Source organism: Tachysurus vachellii, chromosome 8 (assembly GCF_030014155.1).
Source record: "Tachysurus vachellii isolate PV-2020 chromosome 8, HZAU_Pvac_v1, whole genome shotgun sequence".
In the NCBI taxonomy this organism is placed as follows: Eukaryota; Metazoa; Chordata; class Actinopteri; order Siluriformes; family Bagridae; genus Tachysurus; species Tachysurus vachellii.
Genome location: NC_083467.1, coordinates 25,789,002 through 25,804,001, shown reverse-complemented (window position 1 = coordinate 25,804,001; position 15,000 = coordinate 25,789,002). Strand labels below are relative to the sequence as shown.

The following is a 15,000-nucleotide window of genomic DNA, read 5'->3' as shown; positions in this document are numbered from 1 at the left end:
CAAACAGGAACCAATCACAACGCAGAGACAATCAGAGACTAACACGATACACCTGGGGGGGGAGATAGAGTGCAATTAGTGTCCATGGTAACAAATGAGTGAGCGGAGCAAACAATTAACAGCAAGACAGACAGCAGACAGAAACAGGGCAAAACACAGACAGACTCATTACAGTTTTAGACGTGTGTTTGTCTCTTTGTTGAGAATCTTACACTGAATTTTAGTGTTGAAGAGAAATCTGAGCTGCTTTTTAGATGAACAAACACTTGGAGCATCTCAGAGAGCAGAAATGGGTTTGAGATCAACATTTACTCTGTAGATACAAACATTTGTGTGTTTTTTATTTTTTGTATTGTAGAGAAAAACAGAAATAGTGATGAAACTCTACAAATTCTTAAAGTCCAGAGTGTCTACTTTCATATGAGCTTCATATCAATACCGCTGTGGAGTGAGACGTGAGGAAGACGTTCAGAGATCGACATGGACACGAGACAAACAGGAGGAATGACATTATTTAGACTCTGGGAGAAAGAGTTAAAAGATACGATTCTGTGTTAAAGTGAACGGAATCCGAGATCATTTATGTTGTAGATTTTCCTCATATCAGTTCTAAATTGGATGTTTATCCGAGTGGCTCAGAACATTTCAATTGAAACGAAAATTATTTCTGTTTCATTTCCTTTATAATGTATAGTTTGATGTTCTTCGTCACGTCACCGTCACTGCTGGAGTTTTAAATAACACATCACACCATGAACCTGGCGTTACAAACGCTCTAACTATTCCACCGCGGGATACGTGACGCTGATCAGAAAATCGAACTTGTACTAAATTGAAGAAACACATTTGGGTTTATTAAGAGAACGTAAATGACGATGAAGTGGAAAGTAAGATGAGATGAGATGAGTGTGAGGTGGAGGTAATAAGAAAACACTTGCATCTATTAGCTGTGGAAACATTAGCTGTGTGTGTGTGTGTGTGTGTTTTAACTCGATTATACACCATTCCTCTCAAAGTTTCGGAGCTGAGTTCCAGAGTTACAGCTTGATTGAAAAAATGATTTAATGAGTAAATGAAATATTTAATTTAAAAGGATTTGAAGTAAAAACACAAGCCAGTTCAAATTTAATCAGAATGAAAGAGAGTTTGTGTTTGTGCGTGTGTGTTTTTTCTTTTTTGTGTGTGTGTGTGTCTGTGCGTGTGTGTGTGTTTTTTCTTTTTTGTGTGCGTGTGTGTGTGCGTGTGTGTTTTTTCTTTTTATGTGTATGTGTGTCTGTTTGTGTTTGTGTGTGTGTGTTTTATCTTTTTGTGTGTGTGTGTCTGTGCGTGTGTGTGTCTATGCATGTGTGTGTGTGTGTGTGCGTGTGTGTGAGTGCGCGTGTGAGTGTGTGTTTTTTCTTTTTTGCGTGTGTGTTTGTGTGCGTGTGTGTGAGTGTGCGTGTGTGTTTTTTCTTTTTTATGTGTAAGTGTGTTTGTGCATGTGTGAGAGTTTGTTTGTGCATGTGTTTGAGTGTGTTTTATCTTTTTTGTGTGTGTGTGTCTGTGTGTGCTTGTATGTGTGTGTGTCTGTGCATGTGTGTGTGTGTGTGTGTGTGTGCGTGTGTGTGTGTCTGTGCATGTGTGTGTGTGTGTGTGTGTGTCTGTGCATATATATGTGTGTGTGTGTGTGTGTGTCTGTGCATATATATGTGTGTGTGGGTGCATGTATGTGTGTGTGGGTGCATGTATGTGTGTGTGTCTGTGCATGTGTGTGTGTCTGTGCGTGTGTCTGTGCGTGTGTCTGTGCGTGTGTCTGTGCGTGTGTCTGTGCTTGTGTCTGTGCGTGTGTCTGTGCGTGTGTCTGTGCATGTGTGTGGGTGCATGTATGTGTGTGGGTGCATGTATGTGTGTGGGTGCATGTATGTGTGTGGGTGCATGTATGTGTGTGGGTGCATGTATGTGTGTGTGGGTGCATGTATGTGTGTGTGGGTGCATGTATGTGTGTGTGTCTGTGCGTGTGTCTGTGCGTGTGTCTGTGCATGTGTCTGTGCGTGTGTCTGTGCGTGTGTCTGTGCGTGTGTCTGTGCATGTGTGTGGGTGCATGTATGTGTGTGGGTGCATGTATGTGTGTGGGTGCATGTATGTGTGTGGGTGCATGTATGTGTGTGGGTGCATGTATGTGTGTGTGGGTGCATGTATGTGTGTGTGGGTGCATGTATGTGCGTGTGTAAAAACACAAGCCAGTTCAAATTTAATCAGAATGAAAGAGAGTTTGTGTTTGTGCGTGTGTGTTTTTTCTTTTTTGTGTGTGTGTGTGTCTGTGCGTGTGTGTGTGTTTTTTCTTTTTTGTGTGCGTGTGTGTGTGCGTGTGTGTTTTTTCTTTTTGTGTATGTGTGTCTGTTTGTGTTTGTGTGTGTGTGTTTTATCTTTTTGTGTGTGTGTGTCTGTGCGTGTGTGTGTCTATGCATGTGTGTGTGTGTGTGTGCGTGTGTGTGAGTGCGCGTGTGAGTGTGTGTTTTTTCTTTTTTGCGTGTGTGTTTGTGTGCGTGTGTGTGAGTGTGCGTGTGTGTTTTTTCTTTTTTATGTGTAAGTGTGTTTGTGCATGTGTGAGAGTTTGTTTGTGCATGTGTTTGAGTGTGTGTATCTTTTTTGTGTGTGTGTGTGTCTGTGCATGTGTGTGTGTGTGTGCTTGTATGTGTGTGTGTCTGTGCATGTGTGTGTGTGTGTGTGTGTGTGTGCGTGTGTGTGTGTCTGTGCATGTGTGTGTGTGTGTGTGTCTGTGCATATATATGTGTGTGTGTGTGTGCGTGTCTGTGCATGTATGTGTGTGTGGGTGCATGTATGTGTGTGTGGGTGCATGTATGTGTGTGTGTCTGTGCATGTGTGTGTGTCTGTGCGTGTGTCTGTGCGTGTGTCTGTGCGTGTGTCTGTGCGTGTGTCTGTGCATGTGTCTGTGCGTGTGTCTGTGCGTGTGTCTGTGCGTGTGTCTGTGCGTGTGTCTGTGCATGTGTGTGGGTGCATGTATGTGTGTGGGTGCATGTATGTGTGTGGGTGCATGTATGTGTGTGGGTGCATGTATGTGTGTGGGTGCATGTATGTGTGTGGGTGCATGTATGTGTGTGTGGGTGCATGTATGTGTGTGTGGGTGCATGTATGTGTGTGTGTCTGTGCGTGTGTCTGTGCGTGTGTCTGTGCATGTGTCTGTGCGTGTGTCTGTGCGTGTGTCTGTGCGTGTGTCTGTGCATGTGTGTGGGTGCATGTATGTGTGTGGGTGCATGTATGTGTGTGGGTGCATGTATGTGTGTGGGTGCATGTATGTGTGTGGGTGCATGTATGTGTGTGGGTGCATGTATGTGTGTGTGGGTGCATGTATGTGTGTGTGGGTGCATGTATGTGCGTGTGTCTGTGCGTGTGTCTGTGCGTGTGTCTGTGCGTGTGTCTGTGCGTGTGTCTGTGCGTGTGTCTGTGCATGTGTGTGGGTGCATGTATGTGTGTGGGTGCATGTATGTGTGTGGGTGCATGTATGTGTGTGGGTGCATGTATGTGTGTGTGGGTGCATGTATGTGTGTGTGTCTGTGCATGTGTCTGTGCGTGTGTCTGTGCGTGTGTCTGTGCGTGTGTCTGTGCGTGTGTCTGTGCGTGTGTGTGGGTGCATGTATGTGTGTGGGTGCATGTATGTGTGTGGGTGCATGTATGTGTGTGTGTATGTGTGTGTGGTAATTGATTTTAGTAATTATAATGTATTGGATTAGTCTACCGCAGGCTAAACTCAGGTGTAAAATCTTTATTCAGTACACAACATGTCATTAAGCTCACACTAGTGTGTAAGTGTAGACATGAAATATGTTAATTATTCAGTGTAAATGATGTTCCACTGTAGATTAAACCTGACACTTTAATTGTGCTATATGACGAATCACAGTACAAAACTGTTTTAAAAGCAAAACACACACAATATACCACTATAACACAAACTGTTCTTTGGCACAGATTCATTATTCTGAGTGTGTGTGGAGTTTTCTGTCCTGATTTATTTATTCTCTGCTTGATTAAGCAAGCTTTATGGATTTTGCTTGGTTAGCTTCATTGGCTCAGTGTTGTATTAGCATTTTTCTCTTTGTCTCTAGCTAATTAGTTGCCTCGGTTGTGTAGGTGACAGTTTCAGGCCTTGGCTGAGGTGTGAGTTATGAGCAAGTCTTTCTATATTACAGGGGTATCATTTTGTCATGTGATTGTCGTGTTGAGTGTCCCAAATTTTCTTGTAGCCATGCTTATGCTATCTGTGCTACACTACAGACTGGGAATGATACCAGCTAGCGATCATTCATCTTCAGTAAGCACTTTATCCTTGTCAGGATTAGGGTGGATTCAGAGCCTATCCCAGGAACACTGGGCACAGCACAGAGGACCACACTGATTCACACACATCTTAACACTTAGAAGTGTTTGTGCAGCAAATATACCATGTTCTGACACGTCCTTGTGAGGTAAAGAAGACCAGAGTATCATATCATATCGTATCATATCATCACGCGATTCCATAGCAGTGCAACAGTATCCTGATGACACTCAACTCCTCCTCCCTCAGACACTCAGGTTTCTTCTAGGATATCTGCAGATCTGGCAGACATCTTGTCATAGATGGAATGACAAAGCTGAAGTTAAATCCTGTCACAACAGATGTTCTGTACATCCTCGGAGATGCATGGCCATGTCATCATCATACTGGAAAACTCTCTGACAACACATAATATCCTGATCTTATTCCCTGCTCATGCTGCTACCCTGACTCTCTCATCCTGATTTCTTCATTAGCACATTAGGAGTTTGCATGTTCTCCCCGTGCCTCGGGGGTTTCCTCCGGGTACTCCGGTTTCCTCCCCAGGTCCAAAGACATGCATGGTAGGTTGATTGGCATCTCTGGAAAATTGTCCGTAGTGTGTGATTGTGTGAGTGAATGAGAGTGTGTGTGTGCCCTGTGATGGGTTGGCACTCCGTCCAGGGTGTATCCTGCCTTGATGCCCGATGACGCCTGAGATAGGCACAGGCTCCCCGTGACCCGAGGTAGTTCGGATAAGCGTTAGAAGATGAGTGGGTGAGTGAGTGAGATAACTATTTTCCTTTTGAGCCACAAGAATGTCTCGACCGGACCCAGAAGACACAAGAAAGGCATTGACAGGATGAGACAAGATGAGATGAAACAAGATGAGATGAGATCTAGGGCAGCCAATCCTCCACATTGGCATGTTGTTGGAAGGTGGGAAGAAAACAGAGCACATGAAAAGTCAGCCGTTTGCTATTTTTCCCGTGTAGCTGCTCTCACAGTGAGCTTATACATGTCACATTATCACATGAGTTTCTATATGACTGCTATGCTGATGTCACTCAACTCTTCTCTGTACTGGTAACCAGGCGGTAGATAGAACTTCCCCTGACTGTATTCTAAAGATCTATCTCTTCACTAATCGCTTTAACAAGCACAAAATATACACGATTTATTTAAAACCTCTTTGTTTCTGTACTAACTTTTATATTGAACCCCGTTGTAGTGCATCGTGGTCTAATATGACCATTTGCTTATTGTTGCACATTTAAATGCTTTCCACTTAAATAGGCTCTACTGTAGGTTCCCTGTGTAAGACTGGATGGTTGGATGGTTGGATGGATAGATAGATAGATAGATAGATAGATAGATAGATAGATAGATAGATAGATAGATAGATAGATAGATAGAGACAGATGGACAGAGACAGATATATAGATTTTAAACCCTTAAGCTCTCCAGGATGCAATCATCTTGTCAATTGAGAACACATCCAACAATGAAGCCCCATACCTGTGGTTAATGTGAATCCCCAAATCAAACTAGGCCTAACCCCTGTGGGAACTGTTCAGGTTGAAGGGAGACTACCTGTAATCAAAATGGTTGGCACCAGAGTCGCGACTAGAGGCTCATTTCCTTTGTCAGGTTTCATTCCAAGTTTTAGACTGTCCCTCACATGCCTGGCACTGCACCTGACCATCACACCTTATCCTGCAAGCGGTAACCCAACAAGCTGGATCCACATACCCACTTAGACATTTATGTCTGTGCATGTGTGTCTGTGCATGTGTGTCTGTGCATGTGTGTCTGTGCAAGTGTGTATGTACTGTATGTGTCTGTGTGTGTGTGTGCATGTGTGTGTATGTGTGTGTGTGTGTGTGCATGTGTGTGTGTGTGTGTGTGCATGTGTGTCAAGTCAAGTCAAGTCAAGAAGCTTTTATTGTCATTTCAACCATATATAGCTGTTGCAGTACACAGTGAAATGAGACGACGTTTCTCCAGGATCATGGTGCTACATAAAACAAAGACAGGTCTAAAGGTCTTAAACTGGTGCAAACAGTGCAGGACAAGACAAACAAGACAGACAAGACAGTGCAGGACAAAAGACAGTGCAGGACAAAAGACAGTGCAGGACAAAAGACAGTGCAGGACAAAAGACAGTTTTGTGTGCATGTGCGTGTGTGTGTGCGTGCATGTGTGTGTGTGTGCATGTGCGAGTGTGCGTGCGTGCGTGTGTGTGCATGTGCGTGTGTGTGGGTGTAAATGTTTTAACAAGCTTGAGGCCCTTTATTTTTCCCTGAACTTAATTAAATTTACACACACACACACACACACACGTTTTTCAGGTATTATACATGTGTACACCTTATCCTGCAAGCGGTAACCCAACAAGCTGGATGAAGGCCATTACGATCATTTTTTTTTTTTTTTTTTTTTTTATGTTCACCAAAATCTTCAAGCCCCTTCACTACAAGGTCTCAATCCATCCAGGGGCTGATGATTAGTAAAAAAAAAAAAATTAGAATTGTATGTTTTAACCACGAGACTCTTAGGTGCCAGACATATCTGATCAGAGATATCAGATAACTGTAACAGCTGCTTCCCAGAAATTAGACGAGCGAGTAACCTGGAGTAAAAAAAATGGATTTACAATGAATACATTGTCAAGTGTTAAATTCAGGTGACATCACTCACTCACTCATTTTCTACCGCTTATCCGAACTACCTCGGGTCACGGGGAGCCTGTGCCTATCTCAGGCGTCATCAGGCATCAAGGCAGGATACACCCTGGACGGAGTGCCAACACAACGCAGGGCACACACACTCATTCACTCACACAATCACACACTACAGACAATTTTCCAGAGATGCCAATCAACCTACCATGCATGTCTTTGGACCGGGGGAGGAAACCGGAGTACCCGGAGGAAACCCCCGAGGCACGGGGAGAACATGCAAACTCCACACACACAAGGTGGAGGTGGGAATCGAACCCCCAACCCTGGAGGTGTGAGGCGAATGTGCTAACCACTAAGCCACCGTGCCCCTCAGGTGACATCACTTGAGTTTAAAAAACCTAGATTTCACTTACAGACTTTACACGTTAGCGATTATAAAAATAAGCAGCTGGCAGACAGAAGTTCGAACACCGTGTTCTGTCTCTTGTATTTTATCAGTGTTACATGTGAACTTCGAGGTCACTTTCCTCAGTAATTCTAGCTTTGCACATTGTTTATCAGTTGCAGAGACAAGAGACAGGATATAATCACCGAACCAACCTGAATGACTTTCTCCTGTCAAAACATCTACAGAACAATTCACAGTCTTTCTCTTCCCAGAGTCAGCTATAAAGTTTTAAACCTTCTGCATTATACTTCCTTATATTCTTGATATCGTTAACAGTGACGATCTGTACGTTACACCAAACCGAGGTGTGCACAAGAACAGTACATGTAAAAAGATGAAGTAAGACACCAGTTTGATGATACTCTAAAGACGCCAGCAATCCAAGCGTGTGAAAAGCTTTGTTGATTTAATTTAAAGCTCAGCAGTGGCAGCCTTGTGTCCGTGGGATTTGAACTCTCAACTTTCCAATCAGTTGTTCTGAGGTCTTTACCACTGAGCTGCAGTTATCAATATCACTCAATAAGCCACAGAGAGAGTAGTAGCACGTGAGAAAGAATAAAACCAGCAGGCTGCCTGGGTAGCTTTCTGTTTCTATCAGAAGGATTTCACATCCACTGATAAATACTAGATTCTTGAATAAAAGACAGGAGGCACGGTGGCTTAGTGGTTAGCACGTTCGCCTCACACCTCCAGGGTTGGGGGCTCGATTCCCGCCTCCGCCTTGTGTGTGTGGAGTTTGCATGTTCTCCCCGTGCCTCGGGGGTTTCCTCCGGGTACTCCGGTTTCCTCTCCCGGTCCAAAGACATGCATGGTAGGTTGATTGGCATCTCTGGGAAAAATTGTCTGTAGTGTGAGTGAATTAGTGTGTGTGTGTGTGTGTGTGTGTGTGTGCCCTGCGATGGGTTGGCACTCCGTCCAGGGTGTATCCTGCCTTGATGCCCGATGACGCCTGAGATAGGCACAGGCTCCCCGTGACCCGAGGTAGTTCGGATAAGTGGTAGAAGATGAGTGAGTGAGTGAGAGAGAGTGAATAAAAGACTCAGATGTTTGATCGAGGCTCCAGAACAATACCCATATGATTCTCATCATCTTTTTAAATAAGCTATAAAGTCAGCACTGGAATCAACAGACCCATTATGATCCCGTACACTCAGGCTGTTCCTTTCTTCTCTTTTTCTTTCAGTGTCAGTGTCGGAGACAAATCTGGCTTTATTTCCAAATCAAACAGACACACACACGTGCATGCGCACACACACACACACACTGTAGATACCAGATTGTTAGCTAACAACGTAATGGATGGTATGTGTACCTGTGATAAGTATATGAGTAATTCACAGCTCACGACAGGAAATGGAGAGAAAAGCATGAAAGAACAGGACATGAGTCAATAGTTCTTAGAGGAATCATTTGGAAAGTAAGACTCTGTGTCTGCTTTGCCTGGAGCCATCATTATGCCTAATTTGAGCAAAAGCTATAGAAAACCCGAAGTGGAAATAAAGGCTGTGACAGCGGCTTGACTTTCAAACTTGTAACAAAACAAGCACAGCAAATAAACGTCACGTGTACGAAGGTAAAGAGCTAAAAATGAAACGTACACAAGGCCCCTTTCCATTGCCATCACTGAGGCTAACAAAGCTAATCAGTAATGTTTATAGTATCAATTTTCCTCAGAATTCACACCATTATGGTTTTCTCACAGATTATATCACCTCAGACACACAGTGTGTAAAACTGCGTGCTAACATCATACAAAGTCTCTCTCTCACTCATCTTCTACCGCTTATCCGAACTACCTCGGGTCACGGGGAGCCTGTGCCTATCTCAGGCGTCATCGGGCATCAAGGCAGGATACACCCTGGACGGAGTGCCAACCCATCGCAGGGCACACACACACTCTCATTCACTCACGCAATCACACACTACGGACAATTTTCCAGAGATGCCAATCAACCTACCATGCATGTCTTTGGACCGGGGGAGGAAACCGGAGTACCCGGAGGAAACCCCCGAGGCACGGGGAGAACATGCAAACTCCACACACACAAGGTGGAGGCGGGAATCGAACCCCAACCCTGGAGGTGTGAGGCGAACGTGCTAACCGCTAAGCCCCTGCACACATTCAATAATATACAAATCAAACATACATTTAACTGCAGCTTCAAACTTTGGGTCAATTTTATTGTTTGCTTCTTTAATTTATTTTATGTTTAATTTACATTTACAGCATTTAGCAGACACTCTTATCCAGAGTGACTTACATCGTCTTATTTCAGTTTATACACCTGAGCAATTGAGGGTTAAGGGCCTTGCTCAGGGGCCCTGCAGTGGCAACATGGTGGACCTGGGATTCGAACCAATGACCTTCCAATCAGTAGTCGAACACCTTAATCACTGAGCTACCACATCCCACAAGATTTAATATTTAACATAATCACATTTCTAGAAGAAGAGAGGAAATACATCTCTCTCTCTCTCTCTCTTTCTCTCTCTCTCTCTTTCTCTCTCTCTCTTTCTTTCTTTCTCTCTCTCTCTCTCTCTCTTTCTCTTTCTCTCTCTCTCTCTTTCTCTCTCTCTCTCTTTCTTTCTTTCTTTCTTTCTTTCTTTCTTTCTCTCTCTCTCTCTTTCTCTCTCTCTCTCTTTCTCTTTCTCTCTCTCTCTCTTTCTCTCTCTCTCTCTTTCTCTTTCTCTTTCTCTCTCTCTCTCTCTCTTTCTTTCTCTCTCTCTCTCTCTCTCTCTCTCTCTCTCTCTCTCTCTCTCTCTCTCTCTCTCTCTCTCTCTCTCTCTTTCTTTATCACCTTGACTGGTACAGGGGTGTAAATGTGATTATCCAGGTCTACTCCATAAATCCTGCTCTCTTACACCTCTTTTCAGTCAGAACCCTCACACTTCCTTACTCAATAATCTGGATTAACTTCTGTAAAGACGATCCCTGCTTCATCCCGCACTCATTTTGTTAGTGTGAGACTGGCTGAATGAGGATTAATGCTTTAGCAGAAGGCTTACCTCAGCACAGAGTTCTTTCCATCACTGGCCATGCAGCGAATCTGCCGTGTCTGATATCCGATCTCCACATCCCACCACCTAGAGGCCTCGTAGTGCTGCTGCTGGGGTTGTTGATGGTGTTGTTGAAGGTGATTTTGCGAAAAGTGATGGTTCTGGTAAGTCTGGTTTTGGTGAAGTTGGTAGTTGTTGGTGAGATGGTCTTGATGAACATGGTCGTGGTCTTGATGAACATGGTGTTGGGTTTTTTGCTTGATTTGTTGGGTTTGGTCTGGATAAAGTTCCGTATCTTGCTGGTTTTGATTTGACTGAAGTAGTTGATATGGATTTTGTGGATGGTTTTTCTCTTGAAGTTGAAGGTGGTTTTGGTCTTGCAGGTGCTGTTGGTGATCGGTTGGCGTTTGGTAATGTTGCTGTTGGTCTAGTTGAGGGATTTGTTGTGTTTGGTCTTGAGAAACTTGTTGGAATAGATCTTGATGATCGTGATATCGGTGGTGTTGATGCGCATAGTGTGCATGTTGGTATTGGCCACCTTGAACATGTCTCTTCACCATATTCCTCTCCTTAACTCCAAAATCCAGAGTCGTCCTCCCATTCATCAGCACATCCTTCTGCTGTGGAAGTCTACAGTCACTCCATGTTCCTACCTTCAGGCTGTACAGATTCCTATCCTCACCTATCGGACATGGCATTGGGTGTTCACACGGCTGTGTTTCGCTCAGATTGGGGCATCCAGCTCCACCGTACGCGGGAGCTGCGAGAACGTGGCGCGTCCGGTGCCTCAATCCGACCCCGCACATCCCGCTACAGCGCGACCATGAAGAGAATTCAGACACCACACAGTCCAGAGGACATGGGATCAGACACGCCTGTTCCAGAGGCAGCCTAGGAGAGAAGAACTCACAGATCCGATCAGACACAGACGTGCCGTTGAGCACACGGATGCAGCGTACAGAACGTCTCTGAATACCGTGCTGAGCCGTGATGCACTCGGATGAAAGAGGTCGCGTCCTCACGTCATTAGAGTTCAGAGTGAGAGAGCAGGAACTCCACTCAGACACGTCCCATTCGAAAAGGTCCTGGTGCCACTCACACACTTTGAAGCAGGGCCTCTGAGTGTCCGGCCTGACAGAGTGCTGGCAGTTGGAGTGGTGTGTGTGCCAGCCGTCTGAGTGAACACACCACACACTGCGGGACTGAACACCGCTCGAGCCACATTCCTCTCCTTTACAACGACCCCACTGACCTGCACAGACACAAACAGACAACTATTACTGTTGCTATTCAACACACACACACACATACACACACTTTATAACCTCCTACAAAATTAGTATCATTCATCATGATAATAAAATAAGATCTTGAGAGTCTAGGGGAAAAAGAAAGAATTAATTGCTTACTTCTTTTTCATTACTTCACAAACAAATGTACAAACATTTGTTACACCATGACAGGAAGCGTTCAGGCTAATACTTAATGGTACACACCGTCCTCACTTTACCCCGTACCCTCAGCAAATTGGACACCTTCTGTGTGTTTATCAATCATAAACATCATCCAGGAGCCTTTCTAGTTGTTGATCTGAACCGAGGTCTGATTTTCATCGGATGTATTTCTAACTCTTGTTTATTACTCCACCCTCTTTTTTTGATTGACAGCCTGCGAAAGTTCAACCGTTTCTCCTAAAAACATTTGTGCTGAATCACGGAGCATTCTCTGCTCATCGACAGAGCGATGAAGGTGAACAGCGCTCATCGTCATTCTGTCTGTCTGCAAAGGTCACGCTGCTTATCAAGTAAATGAAAAGGTAAAGGTAAAGGCATTAGGGAGGCTGCTGTGAACGGCTGTAATCAGAGCGCAGCGCTCAGCGGGTAATAAAGTGCAGTTTTTGTTTGAGTGGATGGTAGTTGACTTGTACGTTCAGCCATCAAGGCTTAATTACGGTCATCTGTCACTCAAGCCACAAGTGTGTGATATTAAGATGCTGAATGTCAGAGCCGCACGTATTTACTGCTTTCTGTTCAATCAGGGACAAAAACAAGACCTGGGACTAAACTACCTCGGGATTTGGGTTGAAATAAACATCTGTAATGTCAACTGCACCTCAGAGGACTGAGTAATCAGATAAACGTTGCTAATATCACTGACTCTACAGGCTAAACAACAGGTTAATCTTCATGTGCAGCTTCCTAAGGATAAACTAATAGAATCACAGGAGTCTATACACAACAGGAAACATGGCAACGAACAGATTCAGAAGTCTATTGATTAAAAATGTTAAATAATCAACTGGCTGGTTATAATATGGTTGGGGCAACGGTGGCTTAACTGGTTAAGGCTCTGAACAGCCAAGCTGCCACTGTCGGGCCCTTGAGCAAGGCCCTCAACCCTCCCTGCTCCAGGGGTTCTGTACCTGTATCATAGCTGCCCCTGCACTCTGACCCCGACCTCCTCAGTTGGGGTATGTGAAGAAAAGAATTCCATTGTAATGTATATGTGGCGATAATAAAGCCCCTCCCCCCGTTTTTTTTTTATTAATAATGCTGAAATATTCGTGACAAATAAATCAAATCAAATACAGCTTTAACGACTCAAGTAAACAAGCAAAGATTCATAAAGCTGAAATAATAAAGTATAGCTTTATAAAGCTAAAAGTTTCCAAAGTTATAATCTACAGTTGAAAGAAGATCAAAGAGTTGATTTATTAAAATAAAGGAGTCAGGAGGAAGATGAAGATGATTGGGAGCTTTAACAAATAAAGATTATTTATCATGTAGAACATGTGGTTTAAATCATTCTGCTGTCAATGAAATCATTAAATCCACCTTTCTGTAACGACATCAACACGAACAGCTCGAACACACTGAGACACCAGAGCAGCTGTTCATCAGCACACACACAAATACACACACACACACACACACACACAAACACACGCACAGGCACACACACACACGCACAGGCACACACATGCACAGGCACACACACACACGCACAGGCACACACACACACGCACAGGCACACACACACACGCACAGGCACACACATGCACAGGCACACACACACGCACAGGCACACACACACACGCACAGGCACACACATGCACAGGCACACACACACGCACAGGCACAGGCACACACACACACGCACAGGCACACACATGCACAGGTACACACACACGCACAGGCACACACACACGCACAGGCACACACACACACGCACAGGCACACACACACACAGGCACACACACACACAGGCACACACATACGCACACACAGACACGCACACACACATGCACACACACATACAAGCACACACAGACACACACACGCACGCACACACAGGCACACACACATATACACGCACGCACACACAGGCACACACACATACAAGCACACACAGACACACACACACATACGGACACACAGACACACACATGGACACAAGCACAGGCACACAGAGACACACGCACAGGTATACACAGACATACACACGCACACACACAAACACACACACACATACACACACAGGCACACACAGATACACACAGACACACAAGCACACACACGTACAAACACACACCCGTACACACACAGGCACACACAGATACACACACAGACACACAAACACACACATACTTACACACACACACACACACACACACACACACACACACACCACACACACACACACAGCTGTATCATTCCTTTTACTGAGCCCGGCAGAATCCAGAACTTTCTTTTAAAAGTTTTAAGTTCAGGAATGTTTTAGTTAATGACTTTTTATTAGTTTATACTTCAGTTGTATGAAATAGAAACACAAAGACACAAGGACACAAACTGTGACTCCACACATGAACCAGCTATTGTTGGCTGCTGTTTGTTTTTAAATCTCTCAGCATGGACTCAGAGATTTCTGGAAGCCTGTTTCCTAAAACTTAATGTTTTTTAGAGAACAAATCCCAGAAATGACTGAACTACTGAACCAAACACAGGTGATTTTAATCTTCTCAGCATGGAGCGACTTAAGCCCTTGTCGTGTCACCTGATGCTGAATATTTCATCTCTTTCCACATAAACACTGATGTGACTGTTGTATATAAAGAGCTGTGGATTCAGATCTCCCTCTAAAACGTTACGGGATGCGTCAGGTAGTTCATTTATGTTAATTATGTATGGAAGGAGGGGGTCACGGTGGCTTAGTGGTTAGCACGTTCACCTCACACCTCCAGGGTTGGGGGTTCAATTCCCGCCTCCGCCTTGTGTGTGTGGAGTTTGTATGTTCTCCCCGTGCCTCGGTGGTTTCCTCCAGGTACTCCGGTTTCCTCCCCCGGTCCAAAGACATGCATGGTAGGTTGATTGGCATCTCTGGAAAATTGTCCGTAGTGTGTGATTGCGTGAGTGAATGAGTGTGTGTGTGTGTGCCCTGCGATGGGTTGGCACTCCGTCCAGGGTGTATCCTGCCTTGATGCCCGCTGACGCCTGAGATAGGCACAGGCTCCCCGTGACCCGAGGTAGTTTGGATAAGCGGTAGAAGATGAGTGAGTGAGTGAGTGTATGGAATGA

At 44.6% G+C, this 15,000-nt stretch overlaps 1 protein-coding gene across 1 annotated transcript in view; it reads right to left on the bottom strand.

The window, feature by feature from the left end:
• thsd7ba (thrombospondin, type I, domain containing 7Ba) overlaps positions 1-15,000 on the bottom strand; it is a 279,775-nt gene that overhangs the window by 150,694 nt on the left and 114,081 nt on the right. Inside the window, exon 4 of the mRNA XM_060877047.1 lies at positions 10,436-11,678. Within this exon, the coding sequence (XP_060733030.1) occupies positions 10,436-11,678 (1,243 nt within the window). The remainder of the gene's footprint in view (positions 1-10,435; positions 11,679-15,000) is intronic.